Source organism: Maylandia zebra, linkage group LG22 (genome assembly GCF_041146795.1).
Source record: "Maylandia zebra isolate NMK-2024a linkage group LG22, Mzebra_GT3a, whole genome shotgun sequence".
NCBI classification, from domain to species: domain Eukaryota; kingdom Metazoa; phylum Chordata; class Actinopteri; order Cichliformes; family Cichlidae; genus Maylandia; species Maylandia zebra.
The window spans coordinates 4,235,919-4,257,667 of NC_135187.1; the positions used below are offsets into that span (position 1 = coordinate 4,235,919).

Sequence of the window (21,749 nt, forward strand, 5' to 3'; positions counted from 1 at the left end):
ATCCCAAGCACAGCAGCAAATCTGCAGCAGAATGACTGAAAAAGACGAATCATGTGGTCCAATCAATGGCCAGACTGCAATCTAACTTGAGCTGAAATGCTGTGTCAGGACCTCAGGAGAGCTGTGAATAAATAAATGTCCACACACCTCAATGAACTGAAGCAGCGTTGTAAAGAAGGCTTTGCTGAAATTCCTCCTCAGCCATGACTGATAAAGACACACAGAAAACCATGACCTTAAGTTATTGCTGATAAAAGTGGCTCTCCGAGTTATTGAATCGTGGGATGTACTCACTTTTTCAAACACCACTTCTGCATTTTGGCTCAGTTTTTATTGAATAACTCAGAATAAGTCAGTGTTTAGATTATGAGGGAGGAAAATGTAATATCCTTTTAAAGTCTGAACCATGAAATAATTGCCAGAAAATTCTAAAAAGTCTTTTTTGAACATGGAACATTTATTGAGCCTCCTGACAAATAAAAAATATATTAATTTGCATAGATTAGTTTTAATTTGTATCATATTTGCTGCACCTTGTATTTTTTTTGCTCAATAGTGTATTGTGCAATCTCAAAAACTCATAAAAACTGTATGTATCAAATATGATACACTACGTGTTAAGAGGATATTATAAACAAAATTTCATGAGTGCTGAAAGAAAGATGGTCACACTGTGTGTAGTTACATGATGAATATTTTATTTAACAACATTATAATAACTGGTTTGTACAGTACAAACAAAAAAGGCCGGGGTGCATCACTGTTGTTGCACAGAAAAATGTAAAAAAATAAAATAAAATAAAAAGCTAAATCACCAGCTTGGTCTATTTCCATCAAAACATATGATCAATATCACTTGGCTTCATTTTTGGCTGCCACTCAAAGACGATCCATAAAGATAATGGCTTTTTGAAACATGTCTAAAATAACACCCAGTCACTAACCACAGCACGGCCTTCAAGTTTCAGATGAACCTCGTTTATTGTTACTGAGTAAACCAGCGAGTTCTTTCTAACGTACTGGAAGCAACGGGAAGCTTTCTCACAAAGACACACATTTAATAACAGTGAGAGAGGCACAAACAGAATTACAGTACATGACACTCAAACATCTATTTACACATCAACAACACACGTTAGGACCAAACCGACGCCGGAAACACAAACAGAACAAAGATCACAGCAGCCAAAGTGAACTGTTGAGACCTGTTCCTTGGTGATAGATTCATATCTATGACGATGCATGAATATTACCAGAACTGCTGGTTTAAAACACAAAAGCTTTGACAGTTTATTGTGAAATTTTCAAGTGTAACAATATGGCTAAAAGTCCTAACCAAACTGAGCAGTGCTAAACACCTCTGAGTGTAATGTGACCAGGCACGTACAGCCGGTGGACAGTAAAGAGCAGGGACAGCAGTGTTAGTCTGTGAGTTGACTCTTACTCACAGGCAGATTGTGTACAATGTGCAAGGGTACTAGTTAACCAGTTAACATCCACCAGGTCTCAGGCGATCTAAATGATTAGGGCTGGGTTAATATCCACCACATTTCAGGGAGCTTTTGCTTACTTTACACCCAAAAAGGAAGCAGAAGAATAGACGAACTACAATCTAACACGGCCACCGGTGATCTGCTGGATGTTAAGAGCCAAAGAAGCAGAGTGAGAGATACAGTAATGACAATGTGCACCCCGAACTAAAAAGGAACCAAACACACATACAATGGCCAAAGTCAACATATAAATAGTACTCTATTAAAAAATACATATTTACAAATTAACAGCTATACTATCTTTGTACAGTAAGTGGAAGGTTTTGAGGGTTTTGGGTTCGTAGATGTGCATAAAGTAGCTGTTGGGAGCAGTGTGAGCCTGGGTCCATATATCTGTTTTAAATCCTTTCAAATACATTTGGGATGCACTGCAGTCAAAGCAGGGGTTGAATCAGGGCTGAGTTACCCCAAATCATTCAGGTTTTAAAGCCCTGTTGAAGAAGTTTTGCCAACTTTAACAAACAATATTCACTTTTCCACCACAGTTAGAATAAGAGGTTCTAAGTTTACAAAACAGCTGTGAAAATACAGGTAATTTTGAATATTAGATACTGCACAGTGCTGTAATATTTTTACAGCAGGAAACTGTTGTTGTAGATTACAGTAGGAACACTGTAAAATAACAGATTCATGCTTGCAAATATTAACTGGAATATTGTTACAGTGTTGTTGTGAAGGTTGCAAAAATCCAATCTTTCCACATCAAAAGCAAGCTGTACGTTTTTAAACTCCATTTTAAACATTTTGCTCCACCCGTGACCTCAATGCTGAGAGCAGTGAACTCAAATCTTGGAGGTATCCTGTATCACAAAAGGCCAACAGGGCAGGCTGTGTAATAGAAAGAACTTTAAATATCAGACTCAGTGTTAGTGCCATTGAAGAAGCTGCGTGTGACTAAACAGGGTCGAGAGACTAAACACAACACTGAACACCACCGGCGAGGAGGAGCGTACCGCACCCCTCCCTCAATGCAAGCACAGTACATCACCCACAAATACAGCAATACACAACAAAGTCATGACTGCACAAACAATCCCCTCATTGCAAGAAATATTCCTCTCAATAAATCTCTCAAGTTCAACAGGTCTGCAAAGTTATATATTTCCACCATTTAAATGAGGCAGGTAGCATTGAAAGAAGTCGTGTCCACACAAATATTCTTCCAGCGTACAATAATTACAATAAATTCATAAATAAATACATAAATCAATAAATATATCCTCGTTGTGCAGCATGAGTGAAAATAGCTTTTTTCATGAAACTACAGGAATTCACGCAGTCACGACAGAATGTATAAAATATACTTTGTGTCACACATGTCTACACCACACACACTGCACACTGTTTGGAATACATAAATCTGTAATGGCTGATGGTGCTACTCTTCAGACAAAGCGTCACAATGTTGGCAGGATCTGGACCCAAGCACGTAAAGCCAGACTCACACCACACAGATGTGGTCTCATTTCTACAAATCGTGGTTGTTAATGTTCATTTTATTATTTGGGAATCACTATTAATGTATGAAATACACAAGACTGATTGTTGCTTATTAAGTCATTTAGTCTTACAGCTTTTGTAAGAATAAACAATTTTTATACTCTTACAGTGTTGCGTCAAAGGTTCGTTTTAGTGCATTTGGGCCATTCGAAGGATTTTTAAAGCATTTGAAGACATTCTTCATGTCACGTTAACAAATCTGATGCACGTATGGGAAAAATTAGCAGAAATGAGGAAAGATGAAGTTCATTTTGACCTGAAGGATGAAATAATTTAACGCACTTTCTCAGAGCGAGCTGAAATGCACTGGAGGTTACGTAACCTCGGTTCTCTGAGTGTTCCCGTAATCAAACAACAGAAAGAAAGCTTTAAAGAAGACTCCAGCATTCGGAGCACATATGTAATAAAGTCTGCTGGAAAAAAAAGGTTTTGCCCTCCAATCACTGGGTCCTGCATCCAGACCAGCTGCTTCCAGATGTTTTTTTGTTTTTTGTAGAATTAAAGCCCCAGTCAGTCCTTTGCAATTTCTGTATATAAATAAAAACAAAACCACATACAGTTCCATTTCAGAACGAAAACACAATACTAAAAAATGTCCACTATGTCATTTTCCCTTTGTGGAAAAAAGTATAATTTAAAATAAAAGCCCATGAACCATCACAGACAGCTGTGTCACCCGTTATCCTTACAGTATTAGCACTTCCCCCTTTAATGGTCTCTGCCCATTCTCAGCTCACTGAGAGTTTAGGATTTTTTATCTATTCTAACATCAGCTGTGACAGATATAAGTGTTCTGCAGGTAAATATAGTTTCGATTATTCTGTAGGTTAGACATAAAGCGCTATTGTGCTCAATGACTTCTACGTTGCTGATTTTGGCTCTATTGCTTGCGTTGCCGCTTCTCTGGTTAACAAGGTGCATTAATGCATCTAAATCTCTGAGCTACATTTTAGGTGATGGACACAGAGCTTATTGCAAACTCTGTGTCCCTCCTTGGGGCAAATCTGGAAAGCACTACAGTTCTTTGTTTGATTTCTAACTATATACTCTATACAAAAATCAGTTTCTAAGGTTATAAATACTATGATAATTTTCCCTTTAACAAAATAATATACATTGCACGCTACCCCACCGTAATCTACGTGTGTAAAATAATTAAAAGGGTTTTTGTTTACAGGACACAGTCCTAAAAATAATAAATCTTTGTATATATTCAGTGTCTATATAAACATTATATAGAATAATTATAACTTTAAATTCTCTGGTGAACGGGACATTTTTTGGAGTAAATTTGGGATTCATCACCAACTACATCAACTCTAAGATCAAAGATGAAGCAGAACACCTCTGCAATTGTCAGTTATTACTGAGGGTGGCGCCAAACTCCAAGTAAGCAAAGGCATAGTAGATTACAGCTTTGGCCATCTTATGAGCTTTCAGAATTTCTACAGTTAGCGTGACCTGTGCGGCTGTTAAATCCCCGCCGTGAAGAGCCGATTTCAGGTTGTGTGTTCACCATTTCTTTGGCTTTGCTCTTCAGAGCTCTCTGTGAGCACTTAATGAAATGCTGAAAGCAGAAACTGCAATTATCCTTTCAGACCTGCGATTTGAGAACGTTTCCATATACATAATTGCAACAAAATCTACAATAATATACGAACTACAGCTAAAATATACACGGCACTATACTGCCCACTACGACACATGTCTAATATTTTAAACAGAAGTGTGTCAGTTTAAAAAAATGTGGATCATTGTTATTCTAACATCACTCAGGCCTGAACTCAAACACCTACACCCCTTCATAAAAGCGTCATCATTTCACCTTGACTGTTACCCGGCACCTGCTTCAATTTTGTTTTACAGTGTGTCATCCTGAGACTCACTGCCGTGTTGAAAAAGAGTCACACTGTCAATGAGTGCAGTTGAATTCCTAGGAATGTATGTTTCTTTTCAAAGGAAGGGAGGATTTAAAAGAAGGAAGCGTGAGAACGTTCAGAAAAACAAGAAGTCCAAAGTGCGATGATGAGAGCAGAAAGTAGGACCTTTCAAAGGTACAAACCCATGAACTCGTAACGCTATTGTTATCTAAGCCTGCTGTAAAATAAGCTTTAGTTCCAATTTAGAGTATGTCTAAAATTGCTGTGGCTCTTCCTTCGTTTATAACCTCTCTTATCCATTAAAACCTCATCTACACCTGCTCTACTTGCTCTCCTGTTTAGCTTCAAGAGGTGTGGTCTCAGCCACCGGAGATGGAGCTGCTGCTGGTGCCTCCACCAGTGGGACCTTCTCCTTCACAGGAGAGGCAGGAAGTGTCACAGCAGTGCTGGCACTGGCTGGAGGATCCTCGGTGGACGAGGAAGGAGGAGGTGCGGCACTACTAAAGCCACGAGCAATCTCATCGAAGGTCTTGCCTTTGGTCTCGGGCACTTTGATGAATGTGAAGATGAAAAAGACGATCAGTAAGCCGGTGAAGATGAGGAACACCCACGGGCCCAACCACCCCTGAGGAGAGGAGAGAGCAGAGTCAGAATGATCTACAGCAAAATAAACCACAAGAAAAAAACGATCACCTCTCCCTTACTTGAAGTGTGGGGAAGCTCATTCCAACCAGGAAGTTAGCCGTCCAATTACAGCAGCCAGCCAAAGCCATGGCTGCCGGGCGGGGCCCCTGGGAGAACAGCTCGGCCACAATGAACCATGGGATTGGACCGGGGCCCAGCTCAAACATAGCCACAAAAAGCATGACAGCCAAGATGGCCACGTAGCTCATACCAGGGATTTTATCCTGCACAGACAAAGAGAATGAGCTACTACTGCAGGATCACAAAGATTAGCTTATCTAACAGTTAGTGAGAGCATGCAATGGTGAATTATTTGCTTTTCAGTGGAACTAAGTATATTTATTTGCTCCTTAATTATTTATTATTTTGTTTTTAAATTTTTTCCTACGTTTCCACATCTTTATACAAACCACTGACTGAAAATGGCAAGGGACAAAAATACAGAAAAAAGTAATAATATTAAATAGAATAATTAACCAATTAATTGCTTTTAAATATGTAAATGCTATGGGAAATAACTGATGGAAATACTGCATCGGCCATTCAATATAGCAACAAAACCAAACAGCTGATGTTGCATTTACTTTTGTTTTGGCTGTGGAGAGAATCAATCACATCTTTGTTCTTACTCCGTCTCTGTATTGCTCTCTGACGTCACCAAACTCACCAGCAGGAGGGACACAGTCATAAGCAGAGCGCTAACCGCCATCCCACCCAGTCCCAGGAGGTGCAGAGTCCTGCGCCCTGCTTTCTCCACTAGGAACAACTGTAGGACAGGGACATTGTGAGTGACGTGTGCTTCCCAGCGCACACAAACGCATACCAAGATGAAGAAGACACACGGCGGCGTCACTCACAGAAACAATGGTGAAGATGGTGTTGACGACGCCGGCTCCGATGGTGGCGTAGATCGGCTTCTGCACACCGGCTGAGGAAAAGATCCCAGTGGAGTAATAAAACACCTGAGTGAGGTAGAGAGGATGGAAGTGAGAATATGAGGGATGTAATATTACCTCATTTATAACAGTATCAAAATAAATGATGCATATTTTATTTTCCCGCTGACCTCCATCTTTTATAAACCAATTTTTCTATAGGATCCTTCTGGGAGCTGCCAACAGCGAGAATATAACAGCCCAACCTACCCAACATCCAGGAATAATAGCTACACACAGTTTTATAGCATGACGTTGCTTATAAGACATTTTTTAGTCAAATAACAACCTTTAGAGGACTTTTAGCCAATATTTTTTTCAAATTAACTAAAAGATCCAGACATGTAATAACAAATGCTCAGAGCGCTAAACTGCCCTCCATCTGTGACTCTGACCTGTGGTTTGAGCAATACCTTCTAGCACTGCTGTTATTTTTATTTTTATAACGTATATTTATCAGTTTTATTATATAGATTTTTTTTAAAATGAAGGGCACAGGAAGAGCTAAAAATAAACATTAAGCTTCCATCCATCCAAGTCAGGGCCACCAGGGAGGCTGGAGCCCATCCCAGCACTGTCACAGGTTGCACAGAGGCAGGCAATCACTCTTGTTTATATTCACAACACAGCCAAATTCACCAATTAGCTTAATGCCATGGATGTCTATGGAAGGAAGTCAGAGTATCCGAAGTAATCCCACACAGGGATAGGGAGAACAAGCTTCTTTCTGTGAGCTGACAGCACTAACCACCGCAAAGCTGCACCAAAAACAGACAATAAAACCCATTAAACTTACAGCGTTAATTCCTGACAGCTGCTGGGAGAGCTGCAGCATGACGGCGATGAAGAGGGGCTGTCGGTACGCTGCCGTGCGGAACAGTTCAGCGATGGTTACTTTCTTCTCCTTGGCCATCTTGGCGCTCTCCTCCTTCATCTCCTGCAGATCTTTGCTCACATCCTCAGAGCCACGCAGACGCACAAGCACTGCGGACAGAACAGAGACAGGTTTTGTTCACCTTTACAGATGCAAAAGACAAAAAAACAAAACAGCAACAACAAGAAGATGTAGACATTCAAGAGTAACATGCTGGAACAACAACTTACAGCTATCGGACAGAATTCACCACAGTTCATGTGCAGATTAATTTTCATGGATGTTTATCACACATCAAACTCAGGACAGGCTCCTGGAATCCATGAACTGCATTTTAAAATGAGCTATAATCTTATAATGGCCACCAGCAGGCACTACACAGCAGGATTCACACAGGCTGAGTTCAAAGTCTTTTCCGACATAATGTCAGAGTTTGTTTATTTAAAAAAGACAATCTGCATATTTATTCCTTCACAAAAGATTGTGAGTTATAGCAGCTTTGTTTATCGTAACCTTTATTCATAACATCAGGACACATTGCTAAATTTTGCTTTCTGTAGAGAATCTGCAGTCACTAAACAGTCACAGTAACTGTGTTTGTTTATCTTATGGAGGCATGAAGGAGAAGTGGGTCAGGGCCTCAGAGTCAAACCAAACAGGCCACATGTTGAACAGATGCCAAAACCTTCTGTCTGTTCAAGGACTCTCTGATCACGCTCGACCTTCCTCCTGACTCCGCTGATCCCACCTCTGTGTATCTGTAACGAATCCCTCTCCTTCTCACTGCTTCTGTCGCTGTAATGCTGCAGTGCTGTAGTAACTGCTGAGTCGTTCCAACATTATTACATGAAGACACTGTGTTAGTCAATGGGACCATCTCAAGGTGGTCTTTAGCAGTAATGCTGGTGCTAATAGAATACATATTATAGTGTTATAGGTGCCGTGGGGATAGAGACAATAAAGCTAACAACAGTGAATGACTGAAGTTACGTTTCTATTGGTGGTAGTTTAATTTAGTTTATTGAAATCCTTATTATCCCCATTAGTAGCAGTTATACAGTAATAGTAGCATTTACAAGACTATACTTGGTATGTGTTGTGCTTCATATATTTTAAGGTAAAGTGATTAATTTATTAGTAGACAGTTTCTTTGCTCTTACTTTGAAAGGCCAGCCACTGCTAATGAGCTAGCTCTTGCTAGCTCAGCGTGTTGTGATGGTTTTGAATATAAGTTTGCTAACTCCAGTCTCTTTTCTTCTACTGCAGCTTCCATTCTGCTCTGGGCTTCTACTGTGAGGTGGTGCGCCATTCTAATCAGAAGCTAAAAAAAGGTGGTGCTACTGTGACCTCACTGAGGCTTCAGAGGAGAGAGAGAAACACCACCACCAGGTGCAATCCAAGATGTTGGAGTCCATCCATGCACAGCAGCAGGAAATGCAGTAATGTTGTGTGTCATTGCAGTATATTTATAGATGTATTATTGTGTACCGTTGCGTGCCTCCTCTTCCTGTTTGAGGTTGATGAGCAGGAAGCGGGGGCTCTCGGGACAGAAAGGCAGCAGGATGCATTGCAGGACAGCGGGGGCCACAGTCAGGGCCAGCAGCAGAGGCCACAGGTTGTCTGAACCCAGCAGAGCTTCCAGACCAAAGATCTAGACATCAGGGGACACAGAAAAAGGGTAAAACTGATAAAAACAATAAAACTCAATCAGTTTGAATGCTTACTGTGTATCCTAGCTGATATCCTCTTGTAGATACTACTATGTAGTAAGACAAGACTAAAGAATATCTTGTTTTAAATTCATGCATAACTTTCATATTTCACGGCCTCACAGTTCCTCCACCCCTCCCTGACCCTGGTTCTCCTGGAGGTTTCTCCCTGTTAAAAGGGAGTTTTTCCTTCCCACTGTCACCAGGGGGCTTCCTCATAGTGGGCCATCTAATTGTTGGGGTTTTCGCTGATTTATTGTAGACTCTTTACCTTACAATATAAAGCACCTTGAGGTAACTGTTGTTGTAAATTTGGCGCAATATAAATAAAATTGAATTGAAGTAGAATCACTGTAGTGATCACTTTGGGCGGCTTTTGATCTTTGCTTTGTCACGTTGGCTTTTTTTCATTTGTAAAAACTAAAAGAAAGATGGTTTGTCCTCATTAGGAATGACATTTGTCTTAGCGTGTGGGACTGTATCCTAAGGTTTCTGTTGTTAAATTGTAATTAAGTGAACTTTAACTTTCTGGAAAAGTGTAATGCATTGTAATGCATTTCTTTTCTTGAGTAACGACCACAGCGATGATAATTATCCATATTAATTAATAATGAATTAACTCCTATAACTCAAAGACTTCTTGATACAAACTAGGTTTAGCTCAGATGCCTGAAATGAACCTAATATACATGTCTTCTGAGCTTTGACTTAATAAACTTTCAATTCAACTACATTTGATTAAATAGCACCAATTTACAAGAGCAGTCACCTCGAGGCACTTAATATTGTAAAGTAAAACCCCTGCAGCATTAAACAATCAGATCCGTGCAAAGCTTACTCCAGCAAATTACATTAATTTCCTAAAGCAGTCAAGCAGTCACACATCTCTAGTGTGCAGTTTTTAGTAGAGCTGCTGACCTGAGCGATCAGGATGCCCACAACCACGCCGAGCTGGTGCAGAGTGCCGAAAGCTCCGCGGAGCGGCGTTGGTGACACCTCGCCAACATACATGGGAGTCAGGCCAGTAAAAAGGCCACAGAAAAGGCCAATGACCAGACGCCCAGCGATCACCATCTCGTAGGAGGAACAGATGGTGGAGAAGCCCATAAGGAGGCCGCCGATCACTGCCAGAGAGTTCACCAGGATCATGGAGCGACGCCTGAGGATGAGGAGGTTGAGGAAAGAATATGAATGTTAATGATTAAAAAAACAAAAAAATGTACAAAAAAACTCCACAACTTGATGCTAAAACGTTTGACAAAGGAAAACTAACATTTTCAACCAAACTCCAGGGAGGAAAATTAAAGCTAATGTAGAAGCCCCAAAGACTGAAACTCCTGGAATGACGTCTCAAGGCTGGTTCCAAAAGTATCCATAGATTTCCATGTTAAAAGGCTTAACTTTAGTCGAAATAAAAACAAAAAACAGTTTAAATACAGTTTAGGTTATATGGACACCATCTTTTCATTTTGCTAGCCAACACTAGCATTAGCTGTGTGTTAACTTCCCAGTAACTTCACATGGTGACTGGCAGCAGACTCACCACAAATAAACAATTTAGAAGGAAATGGAGAAATAAAGGAACAACTCTGGGGAACGTTAGAGCAGAGCAGCGAACTCAGGACAGACACGCTTCATGAGATCCATTAACAGTAATGGGCTGTGATGGTTCAGCTGTACCGAACAGGAAATGCACAGAGCCAATGTAGTGAAAAACACTGCTGTGACTTAATGTCCACAAAACTGCTCTAAAAGTAAAAACAACAGTTCTTATAGAGAGGCTGTAACTAAAAGGTTTTTTGGCTAAAGATGGTGAAAGAAAATAAATCTTGCATGTTACCTATAATATTACACAACAGGATGAAGAAGGTTTCGTACCTGCCAAACCGGTTAGCTATGACACCAACACTAAAGGAGCCCACCATGCCGCCCACACTGAAGATGGAAACAGCAACGCTCCAGACAATGGTGCAAACACCAGGGTCGATTTCCTCGTTATATCGCTTATACCAGGTTACGTTGAAGAAAGATTTGAGTTTCTGTAGGCAAAGATGGATGCACAGACAGAGGATGAGAAAACAGATCAATTCACAGAACTGGCCAGACAGAAGAATAGACAGAACATTATAGTATTTGGTATTTTATGTGTTCAATAAACAAAAAAATAACTATATTTAAAACGAAGATAAAGTTAGAAAGTGAGAAAAGTGGGTAAATGGAGAGATCTGTTTCAACCAAAACAACTTTTTCAAAGAGGGTATTTTTGTTATTTATTCTTTCACATTAATAAAGCACTGACTTTTATCTCTTAGTTAAGTAAAATAAAAATCTCCCCCAAATTAACACAAACATTTTATAATTTAAGCCTTAATATAATTCTGATGTAAATTTGCTTCTCTGAAAACAAGCAAAATTAACCCTTTAAAGCCAAGCGCATCATATTTGATACATGTGTTTTTAAGACTTCTACATATTCAGTGTGACAAAAAATGATATAAATTGCATGACACATTTTTAATGACTAACTTGCAAATATATGTCTGATGTAGCAAATGTGATACAAATTAAAACTCATATATGCAGATTAAGATTTGAGAGATTTTTATATATTTTGTTTAAAGGTTCAACAAACACTCCATTATCCAAAAAAGTTTTCTGGCAGTTATTTCACGGTTCAGGTTTTAAAGGGTTAAAATGCAGTGATGTGAGCACCACAGTTCCTCTGTTATCTTGTGGTTTATGTTCAACCCACCTCGGCTGTAATGCTTGAGAAATCAGATATTTGTATTTGCAATCTTTACAATAACTTATATCTCCTACAGTATGAAGCCTACATCACATTAGATTGCTAATATTCACCAACCATCTCTGGAGCATTGATGACTCCTGTGTTGTAACCAAACTGCAGAGAGCCGATGACGGCGGTGGCGAGGGAGAACAGGAGATAACCTGTGACCTGCTTGTCCTGGACGGAGAAAGAAGGGGAATGAAAGGAGGAAGAGGAGAAGGGAGAAGAAGAGGTATGACAAAGATATTGAATATGAAATTTTATATCATAATGGGATTTTAAATCATTGCAGGAGGCAGACAGATGCAATAAAATGCAGAAGCTGACGCCAGACAGGTCAGAGATGCAGCGTCACAGGAGCAGTGATAGCAGGAATCAAACGGTGAAGTCACTCGGGCTGCACGTAGAAGCGCTCACATGTAGGGACACACACTTACTCGTCATCTTTGAACTCTAATTAACATACCTGCTGCTACCACAAATCACTGCTATTTATTCTTCAGAGGACGTTCTTAAGGTTAAAGGCAAATAGAAAAATCATGAAAAGATATACTCGAAACAATAATACACAAAAAACTCAAGTGCCTTCTGGGTAGAGCCATGGCTCTGTGATCAGCTGTTTTCCTGCTTGTGTTTGTCCTTCCTGAAGATAATCAACTGAATGCAGACGAAATTCAATCCTGAAGCCGTCATCTGGTCCTGCAACAGAACCGGGCCTCATAACACAATCTATTCATCTATTTAATGAAATTAGGGTGTGTGATAAAGGAGCCATCACTGTTGTTATTGCAATCAGATGTTCGTAAGCTTCAGTAATGCTGATAAGATATGATGAAGAGTTTTATCAGGGTGGGTTTGCTCTTTAAGTATCATGCTTCTGTTATTGCTTTTACTGCTTTTATTTCTAAACTGAAATAATGGCTTAATTAAGATTTACTTTTGCCACATTACCCTTATCTTAAGGATAAATAACATTCTTTCTTTTGCATTATTTGATTAGTTGTGTTCCATAAACCCAGACTCTGAAGGTCTGAAGCTAGTCTGCTACTCCTGGTTCTGGTTCCAAGTCTAGATGGGCATCCAGCGTAAAACCTAATCAAATATGTCGATCCCTCTGCTGTGGTGACCCGCTCAGCAGCTGAATGCGTTTTTTGAGTGATGATTCTACACGTGCAACTTTTGTCCCCATTATCATCAAAATGTAAGTTATAGCTTGCTCACTATTCATTTAGGTAAGCACTTAAAAATAACTGCCTGGAGGCATTTTCAGGTTGACTGGCAAGAGTTGCTTCTGGAAGGACTTTGGTACAACCAGGTGCAGGATATTTGTTCTGCTTGAAAAGTTAGATTCAATATTTGTGAGTCTGCTATATTTAGAGTGCAGATTGCCCTTCACTTTTCTTCATTGCCTTCTGCACAGTGCAATGACTTTAAAATCATAATTGAAATACATTTAATATAATAAGCTTGCTATGGATTATGCTAAATCAACAGCACAATAAAGTGTGCAGGAAATAAAATCCCTGTAGCTTTTTCTCTCTCCCTCTGATTGGTCGTGTTTAACCAACACCCCTGAGACAAAAAAAATCCTGAGAAGTGCAGTGTACGCTAATAATATGTGACCTCGCCGTGATATTGTTGTACCAAGGGCAGCATATCACCTGAGGCCCATCGACATCTCTATGCGGCCTCAAAAACAGCAGTCAGTTCCGCCCCGTCAGCAGTGGGTCTCCTTATTACCAGCTGCATGCTGAATTACTAACATCAGCAGAAACAAAGACACAGTGGCCCAATTTCTGCTGCTGTGACCCAGTTTGACCTGAATCTCATGACTAGGATCAATTTCTCAAACATAAGTATAGAGTTCTTTGATAAAGTCGACCTTCATTGACCCTTGATTGTTAACAGGAGGGATTAAAACAACAGCGCCATCATGAAAACTGTGCTTTGAGATCCATGATAAGTAACTGTGATCTGTATAGGAGTCTAATGGGAGTGTAATGTAAAGAAATTTACTTGCTGGAATGTGTTAATAATCTGGCAGCGGCATTTGGTGTTGTCTGGAGATGTGAAAAGATAATTGATCTAAGTCAAGAAACAAGCTATTACAATAATCTAATCACAAAGGCACAAATGCAGGAACTCCAGTTCCATCAAAGAGACCACATGTTGCAATTTAGAAATGTTCCTCAAATGGGAAAAAAAAGGAATGAAACACTGATTTTACATGCAAGTCAAAACCCAGAGAGGCATCAAATATAACACCAAGATTTCAGACACTGTGACTGAACAATAGGATGTAAGAGTTTGACTGAAATTAGAATATAAACCAGGAGGGGCTATGACCATGGCCTCAGCTTTGTTGGTGTGTAAGACAAGGTGAGAGTGTCAATCACTGATATGGGTTAAACATTGTAGTAAGCTTATATATATAGCCTTTGCAGGTGTTGACACTTGGACATTTGAATGTCATCAGCATATAATTGGAACAAAAAATAATTCAGAAAAAGATTTAATGATGACAGCTAAGGGAAGGAAGTAGAAAAATGTAATGGGCCTAGGACTGAACCTTGTGGAACCCCACAGGTTAGAGAAGCAGTGTTAGAGTAGAACTAAGAGAGACAGAACATAAGAGAAAACTCCCATCCAATACACAAGAAAAAAACAGTTAAATGCCGAGCCTAATGACTATTTCTATCGTTACAACGCCGTTACCGTTACTAACAAGAAAATGAGGTGCGGCCGCGTTACTATTTTTCAACAAACAGACGGTTGAAGCTGTGTTCAGCTTACCGCATCTTATATGGTGTTTTTTCCTGAATAGTTTTGTCACGTTTACTGTCTAAGGACAGCACTAGCAAGCACTCTCTGCTTATGAGCAAAAACCCCCCAAAAACAATAAAAAAACAAAACAAAAACCTTTCGTGTTGGTGGAAAAATGCACCATGTCGACCAATCAAAAAATGATATGGGAACATGACATTTGGTTGTTTAGGAAGAGGGGAAGTTTTAGGAGTGACGGTGAGAGAGAGAGAGAGAGAGAGAAAGAAATACTGCAGAAAAAAAGAGAGAGAGAGAGAGTTTTGAGATGTGAGATATTTGTGACGTTTAGCATGTTTGGAGTGTGTAGGTAATGTGTTGTGTTATGTAGTTAGTGTGTAGTGTTGTGGATAGTTTTGTGTTGTGTGTCAGATCAATGAGGTGACTGCTGTCTCCAGGTAGAAACAGGAGTGATACACCTGCTGCTGGCAGACCTGCAAGTATCAGGCTGTGATGTTTATAGTGGACAGAAATTATTTTTTTAGAGTGGCACAAATAATTTGCGTGACATCTTATTGAAATCAGAACAGCTGATTGTTCTGTAAATAGTTTGAAATGGTTATTTTAAAAAAAAAGGGTAAAAGGTAAAAGGCTGCAAATAACTTGTGCATATGATTTTAAAATTGACAATTTATATTTGCATTTAAAGAAATATGATTCATTAAACATGTTTGTGGTTGTTACAGTAAAAAAAATATAACTTTTTCTACTGGGATTTTATGTTTTTTGTTTGATTTTAGATCAATTGTGTTAATACAGTATGTCAAAATGAAAACATGACTGTAAATTCAGACACGTGAGGTTGTGCTGAAAAGAATGATACCAAACAAGGCAAACAAATAGTTTTTAAAGGTGAAATGTAGAGGAAACATCAAAAGTAGTAAAACATGGCCAGTTATACCCTGGACCCCAGAGGGTTAAACTTTTTTTTTTTAAGTAACACAATAGTTACTTTTCAAGTAATTAATTACTTTTAGAACATTGTAACTCAGTTACTAACTCAGTTACTTTTTTGAAGAAGTAACTATAATTAATTACTTTTTCAAAGTAACTTGCCCAACACTGGTCAAGAGTATCAAAGACTGCACTTTGATCAAGTAAAACAATTAAAAAAGAATTGCCTGGATCAGAATAGCTTATTAAAAAGACGAGTCTCAGTCTGTCATGTTGCATGACAGGGATGTGAATGTACTTAAAACAACTGGTACCCTCATTTTTATTTCTTGAGATTAAATAAATCATAAAGTGCACTCTTTGGATATAAAGACTATTTTGCTTCTCCCGTCCTTAAGGATTTGTGTAAAATATAAAAATAATCAATAATCCTCTGAGACACCACAAACTAAAAGCCTCGACATCTCTCTGGGTGTGTCTGCTAATGGACATCAGAGCATTTGTCTGTATTTAATGGATGTTATGATATAAACAATCACCAAAAAAGATTATCTTTAAACTGCAATTAAAATTTTGAAAACTAGAAAATATCTGCAAACATGTGGCTGCCAAACAGTGGTGCTGCATGTTAAACCTGTGGAGTAAGGACCTTCAAGTGTTCATTTATTATTATTAGGCTCATATGACCTCAAAATCAACATAGAGGTTATATGACTGAACTGACTGATGAAGAAGAAGAAGAGAAGAAGAAATCAGTGGCTTGCACCAACTACAAGGGGTCAACCTAAACACTGTAACTGCTGTAAGGTGAGAAGATGGAGCCGTTTTACACAATTGTTACATAGTTACTGAAGGCTGTAATAAGTTTCTGTGAAAAAAAGAGTCAGAATTTGTGAATGCAGCCCTCCTCACGTGTCTGAAATCATCAGCATCAGTTCAGCTGAAAGTTAATTAACCGAGACACAGAAAAAAGGCCTCCAGCATGACGTAGGAACAAAATGAAATTCAGAGTGTCTTAGCTGTAAACCGCTCTCCCATATCCTATGACACACCCACACACACACACACACACACACACACACACACACACACACACACACACACACACACACACACACACACACACACACACACACACACACACACACATTTCTTTCTACATTTGACCTCAGTTTCACCTTTGTCTTCCTCTCCGTCATCCTTTTCATCCTTTTTTTTTGTCAAGTCACAGTGACTCAGTAGAATTCGTCAGTCACCTGACAGCACCCAAAATATCTCAAATAGCGATCAATGAGAAGGTTAAATGTCTGTACAGCTACATTTCAGCTACACTTTGACATCTGTGATCCAGAGGATTGTAACCTGTCCATCTACTGTGTCTGGGGGACACATTCTTTCTTCTAACTGCCGAAGCTCTTCTTGATTTTATGAATGAAACACTTTATGATTATATTTTGAATTATGAAGGTATATCCAACTGGATTTCAAGCATTTTATTCACATTACTGCAAACATTTGAAGGACTTAATGGTCCTTTTAAGAGAACCTGTTTCATGCAAGGGCGTGTCCAGGAAAAGGAGAGGGTGGTGCCAGCAGATTGGACCTTAATGTTGTCCCAATCCCACTGGACTGGACTATTCTGGACTATCTGCAACATTTAAGTGATGTAATCATTACTTAATCAATAATTATGGTCCACTAATATGCCACTTTGTCTGTGATTATTTGTGATGAGTACTTTTACTTAATTACTTCAAGTATATTTTCTAAAACACTCTCAGAAAAGCACTCTTAGACTACTCAGGTAGAAGTTAGATTTTTACTTAAGTAAACAACCTAAATCTTCTTTTACTACTTTGCTAATGACTCAATCAATATAAAACAATTAGCTTAATAATAGGACTCCTGCAGAGTTCCATATTTCATTTAATACCATTTGATTTAGTGCACATGTCTGTGCCTAAGCCTGGAAATTAGGATTTTCTAAACCAGTTTTCTACACTGTATAGTTCTGATAATATACTCTTCCAAGTCATTATTCTTGGTCTCCCACGTCTTAAAAAAACCCCTGGAAACACCTCTGGTTTCATGCAGACAAATGTAATAATCAAGCTCCTAAAAACACTCTAAACAGGAGAAGGACAAACTTGGTAGTAGCCTGTTGCACCAAACACATTTGCTGAACAGATGCTGTGTTACTATGGCAACCTGTCTCATGATAACAGCAGCAGATCACACTGTTCCAGTGTGCAGAAATCCTCCCTGATACAGCAGAACACAGATTTAACAAACAGATATTTCTGTGTCGTTTATACAACCTACATGTCATTTAGTACAACTGTGTGTATCAGATGATCACATGACGCATACATTAGACCTCTGTGCTCATACTGCATCTTTTTTTTTAACACAACGTGTGTACATTTAAACCTCCACCCCTTATTCCACTCCTCTGTCCATCCATCCAAGAACGCCCACAGCTCCCCCTCCTCCCTCCTTCATCTCCATGGCAACAGCCTGGAGGTGACACGTTTATTGACAGAGGCTGAAAGTAACCACTGTGCAGCAAACATGCGGCAGCGTCTCATTCACTAAAGTATCACTAATCCACAGCAGCGCTGCACGGAGGTGTGTGTGCATGCGTGCACACACACACACACACACACACACACACACACACACACACACACACACACACACACACACACACAGATACGATGAGTGCATCTGACCTACATCTGCACTCAGCCAACCAGCTCATAGTCTCTGAAGACTGAATTGTTGAAGGTAACCAGGGAGCAGGGTTAATGTATTGATCTGTTCATTATGAAGGACTCAGGCTCTTCTGTGAGGGGAGGGTGTCACAGGTGTCAGGTGGTGTACTGACAAGCAGATTCATAATTTGTATGAACAGAGGAGGGTGGGGCAGAAGGAGGCCATATGAGCAAGGCTATAATTGCTTCAGTGTGTAAGGTTAGTCATAAATATCTGAGTCACTAAACATTTAAAGACAAACAAATCCTGTGAAATTGGACCTTGTACTCACCACCAAATATCTGACGTCTTTTGTATCACCTACAGAAACAATTAAAAGGTTTTTGTTTCACTGGATATTTTTAGGAAACAATTCCCTCTTTTGTTTTAAGACATTTCCTTGTTAAATTACAATAAAGTACAACAACATCAGCCATTATTAAATCAGCACTATTATTAAATTGTTGTGACTGTAATCTTTGACAGAAGTTTCTTAATAAAAAAGATTTTTAAGATTCCTAATGTAATCTGCACAGTTTATAACTGTAAACATGTAACTGCATGTACCTTAATACTGTACAAAATGACTTTTAATTAATTGCTTGAAATTAATCTTTCCTCATTTTTTTCATGTGAAGATTTCAGATTACATTTAGAACAAAAAGTAGTTTTTTGAGTCAAATAAATGGAAACACGAGCTAAACTACTGGGAACCTGATGTTCTTCATATGTCACATACTTTCCACCATAGCATTGATTTTTGGGAGGAAATAAAATTGCTTTCTTATTTTTGTGTCAAATGTAGTGCCATGCTTTGTAACTAGAAAGCAAATCTTAAGGCTTCATTTATACTGCAAAAGGTTTCAGCAAAATTCATTTAGCTTCAAACTGACATCTACTATGAAGGTTGTGTATCTCTGACAACCTGTTAGACTGTGACAACCAGAAAATATGTAAAAGTATCTGAATTTGAGGCAATTTATAGTTATGTTAACCTTTGGAAGCATATTTTCTTGTCCTCTCACCCTACATGTCTAATCTCTCTCTCATTAACCTAAAACAAACATACAGTAATAAAACTGAAAGTATAAAGTAGAATGAAATATGCATTAAGTCGCACAAAATCAGACACTGCTACTGAAATGACAGATAATACCAGAATGCACAAACATACACATGGTGCACATTTGATACCCATCTGCAGAGCTTTGCATGACTCAGAGAGCTCTCATGGCGCACATACTGGCTTATACCACCCACACAGCTTCACTTACACTCTATATAGAAAAAAAGGGAAAGTATTAAAAAGAAATCCTTTAGTTGCAGTGACTATTCATCTGTTTTTCATCCAGTTCACTAAATGCAAACTGGAGCAGTAGGCCTGTTTTGTCCTACAACCGCTCTCTCTCTCTCTCTCTCTGAATGTGGGTCACACAGAATAAAGAATATTAAAATCTCTTGCCTGACTCTCCATCTTTTCAAGTCTGTCTGGGCGAACACCGGGCAAATTTTAGGATTTCCAAACTGCAGGATGGAGTCTGGAGCTGGGAGCTTCAGGTGGTGTTTAAAAGGCTTCGCAGGACCCGCCCGTCGGTGCTGAAAACTGCAGGAAAAGGAGGAAACCTCATTAGGCGCTGTCCGTGGTACCAAACCGACTCCATCAGGGAGGACACGACTACTCTCCCCTCATTTCCCATCAGAAACCGATCTCAAGTTATCCGTACCATGCTGCTATAATGCAGGTTTAAATGGAAAGAAAAAGTAGTTGAAATAATAAAGTTAACCTTTTTGTACTCGCGCGGCCTGATGCCGGTCAAAGTGGAGGTGTAGTAGATTATTCCCACCCCCTGCTTGCCCCCAAAGACCCTTAACCCGTGCACAAAGCGGACAAATAAAGGGTTCTCACCTGTCGTGACTGCCAGTCCGGACACAGGAGCTGCAGCGGTGGCTTTTTGCGGCAGTGCCTCCCTTCTTTTCTCATATAGGCTGTGCATACGGGAGCTGCGAGGGGAAGCGCACGTAGTTGTAGTCTGTTTGAAGCCAGCCTATGAGAAATGAGGACGCAGGGACGCCGTGAATGTGGCCGCGCCCCGTCAGAGTTTGACGTGCAGGATCTCATGACTCCTGCGCATCATCACCGCATCCCGTGAGGAGAGGCGGCGTCTATGTCCTATTATGGATACAGCCTTATTTCGGTTAGTTGGTCAGCTCAGTTAACGAAAAGACTAGGCGCATGCGCGGACGGAGTTTGCGTGAGCGAGTGTGGTGGGGGATGATAATGGTGAACCCTTCTTCCTCCCTGCTCCGTCCTGGTGTCCTCCTCGGCTTCCCATGATGCATCTCGCTGGTGACCTTGACAGAAGCCAGTGGACGACTGATGCTGCAGATGTTGATGCGAGGCGGGCAGTTGCCAGGGCAACAGGTCATGCAGTGCGGCACACAGGATATTCCAGCTGCAGAAACAACGCTGTGACTTTTGCACACTCACGAACATCCTCTCAGAATTTGTGAAGCACGAGCAGAGAAAAGCCACCAGTATGAGCTGGTGCTGAAATCACGCACGCACTGCAGTTCTATCACGCTCACGATTCGCGCGTGACAAAGATACAAACAAAAATCAGCTGACTCCCTGGAGGAGGTTTGTGTGGAACTATTATGCAATGAACGTAACACTTCTGTTCTGCCTCAGTGAATTTGTTTAAAAATAAATAAAAATCATTTGAGATTAAAATACAAAATAACCTTCTTTGCCTTTCGTTGTTTGACCTTAGCACATATGTTTCCTGGCACGTTTTGTCTTAGCAGCCACAACCACTAAGAGCAGTGTTAACCGCTTAATAATTAGAGAATACGTTAAAAATGATCATTTAAAATCTGATCACACAGACATGCCTTGGAGATGGAGGCCTTGTAAGTGGTGTGGTGAATAGACTTTTGACAGTAAATTCATAGCATAAAATCAACGTTTATAGTTTATGTTGAAAGTTATTTTTAAAGGTACAGTTCAGAAGAATGACTGTTTCCGTTTTTAGTTCAATCATCTTGAGCTGCATCTCTACAACAGCTTTCAGCTCTCATTTTTTGTTAAAAATCTTGAATAAAGTTAAAGTTTAAAAGCAAATCATGGCACAATAAGTCATTTATATAACGATGCGCACCACTGTTTTCATGAGCCGTCTGATGATGCAACACTTTTGCATCGTGGGTCAGCATCATCTCCTTTCTTACCATAAAGGATGGGCAAGTGTCTCCTCTCCTAAAGGAGGTAATAAAGGAAGCATTGAAGCACCTTTCTGTAGTATTTAGAGAATTCAAACACTTGTTATAATGGCTGCCACACAGACACAGCTAAAAGCCT

The 21,749-nt window shown here is 39.7% G+C and overlaps 1 protein-coding gene across 1 annotated transcript; it reads right to left on the reverse strand.

The window, feature by feature from the left end:
- Positions 1-676: 676 nt before the first annotated feature.
- On the reverse strand, positions 677-20,916 carry slc2a3a (solute carrier family 2 member 3a). The gene is made up of 11 exons (XM_004569740.4): positions 20,298-20,916; positions 19,854-19,994; positions 11,999-12,100; positions 11,014-11,174; positions 10,054-10,294; positions 8,915-9,077; positions 7,349-7,536; positions 6,475-6,579; positions 6,285-6,383; positions 5,638-5,841; positions 677-5,558 (listed from the first exon to the last, which is right to left on the reverse strand). Exons 2-11 carry the CDS (start codon positions 19,863-19,865, stop codon positions 5,256-5,258), a joined length of 1,578 nt encoding a protein of 525 aa, XP_004569797.1. The 5' UTR covers positions 19,866-19,994; positions 20,298-20,916; the 3' UTR covers positions 677-5,255.
- Between the last annotated feature and the right edge of the window lie 833 nt (positions 20,917-21,749).

Excerpts from the sequence above, each read along its gene's own strand:
- slc2a3a (XM_004569740.4), bottom strand. Across the intron at positions 6,384-6,474 it reads CCATCTTCACCATTGTTTCT|TTGTTCCTAGTGGAGAAAGC; the intron begins GTGAGTGACGCC and ends CCTGTCCTACAG. Across the intron at positions 5,559-5,637 it reads TGAGCTTCCCCACACTTCAA|GGGTGGTTGGGCCCGTGGGT; the intron begins GTAAGGGAGAGG and ends TCCTCTCCTCAG.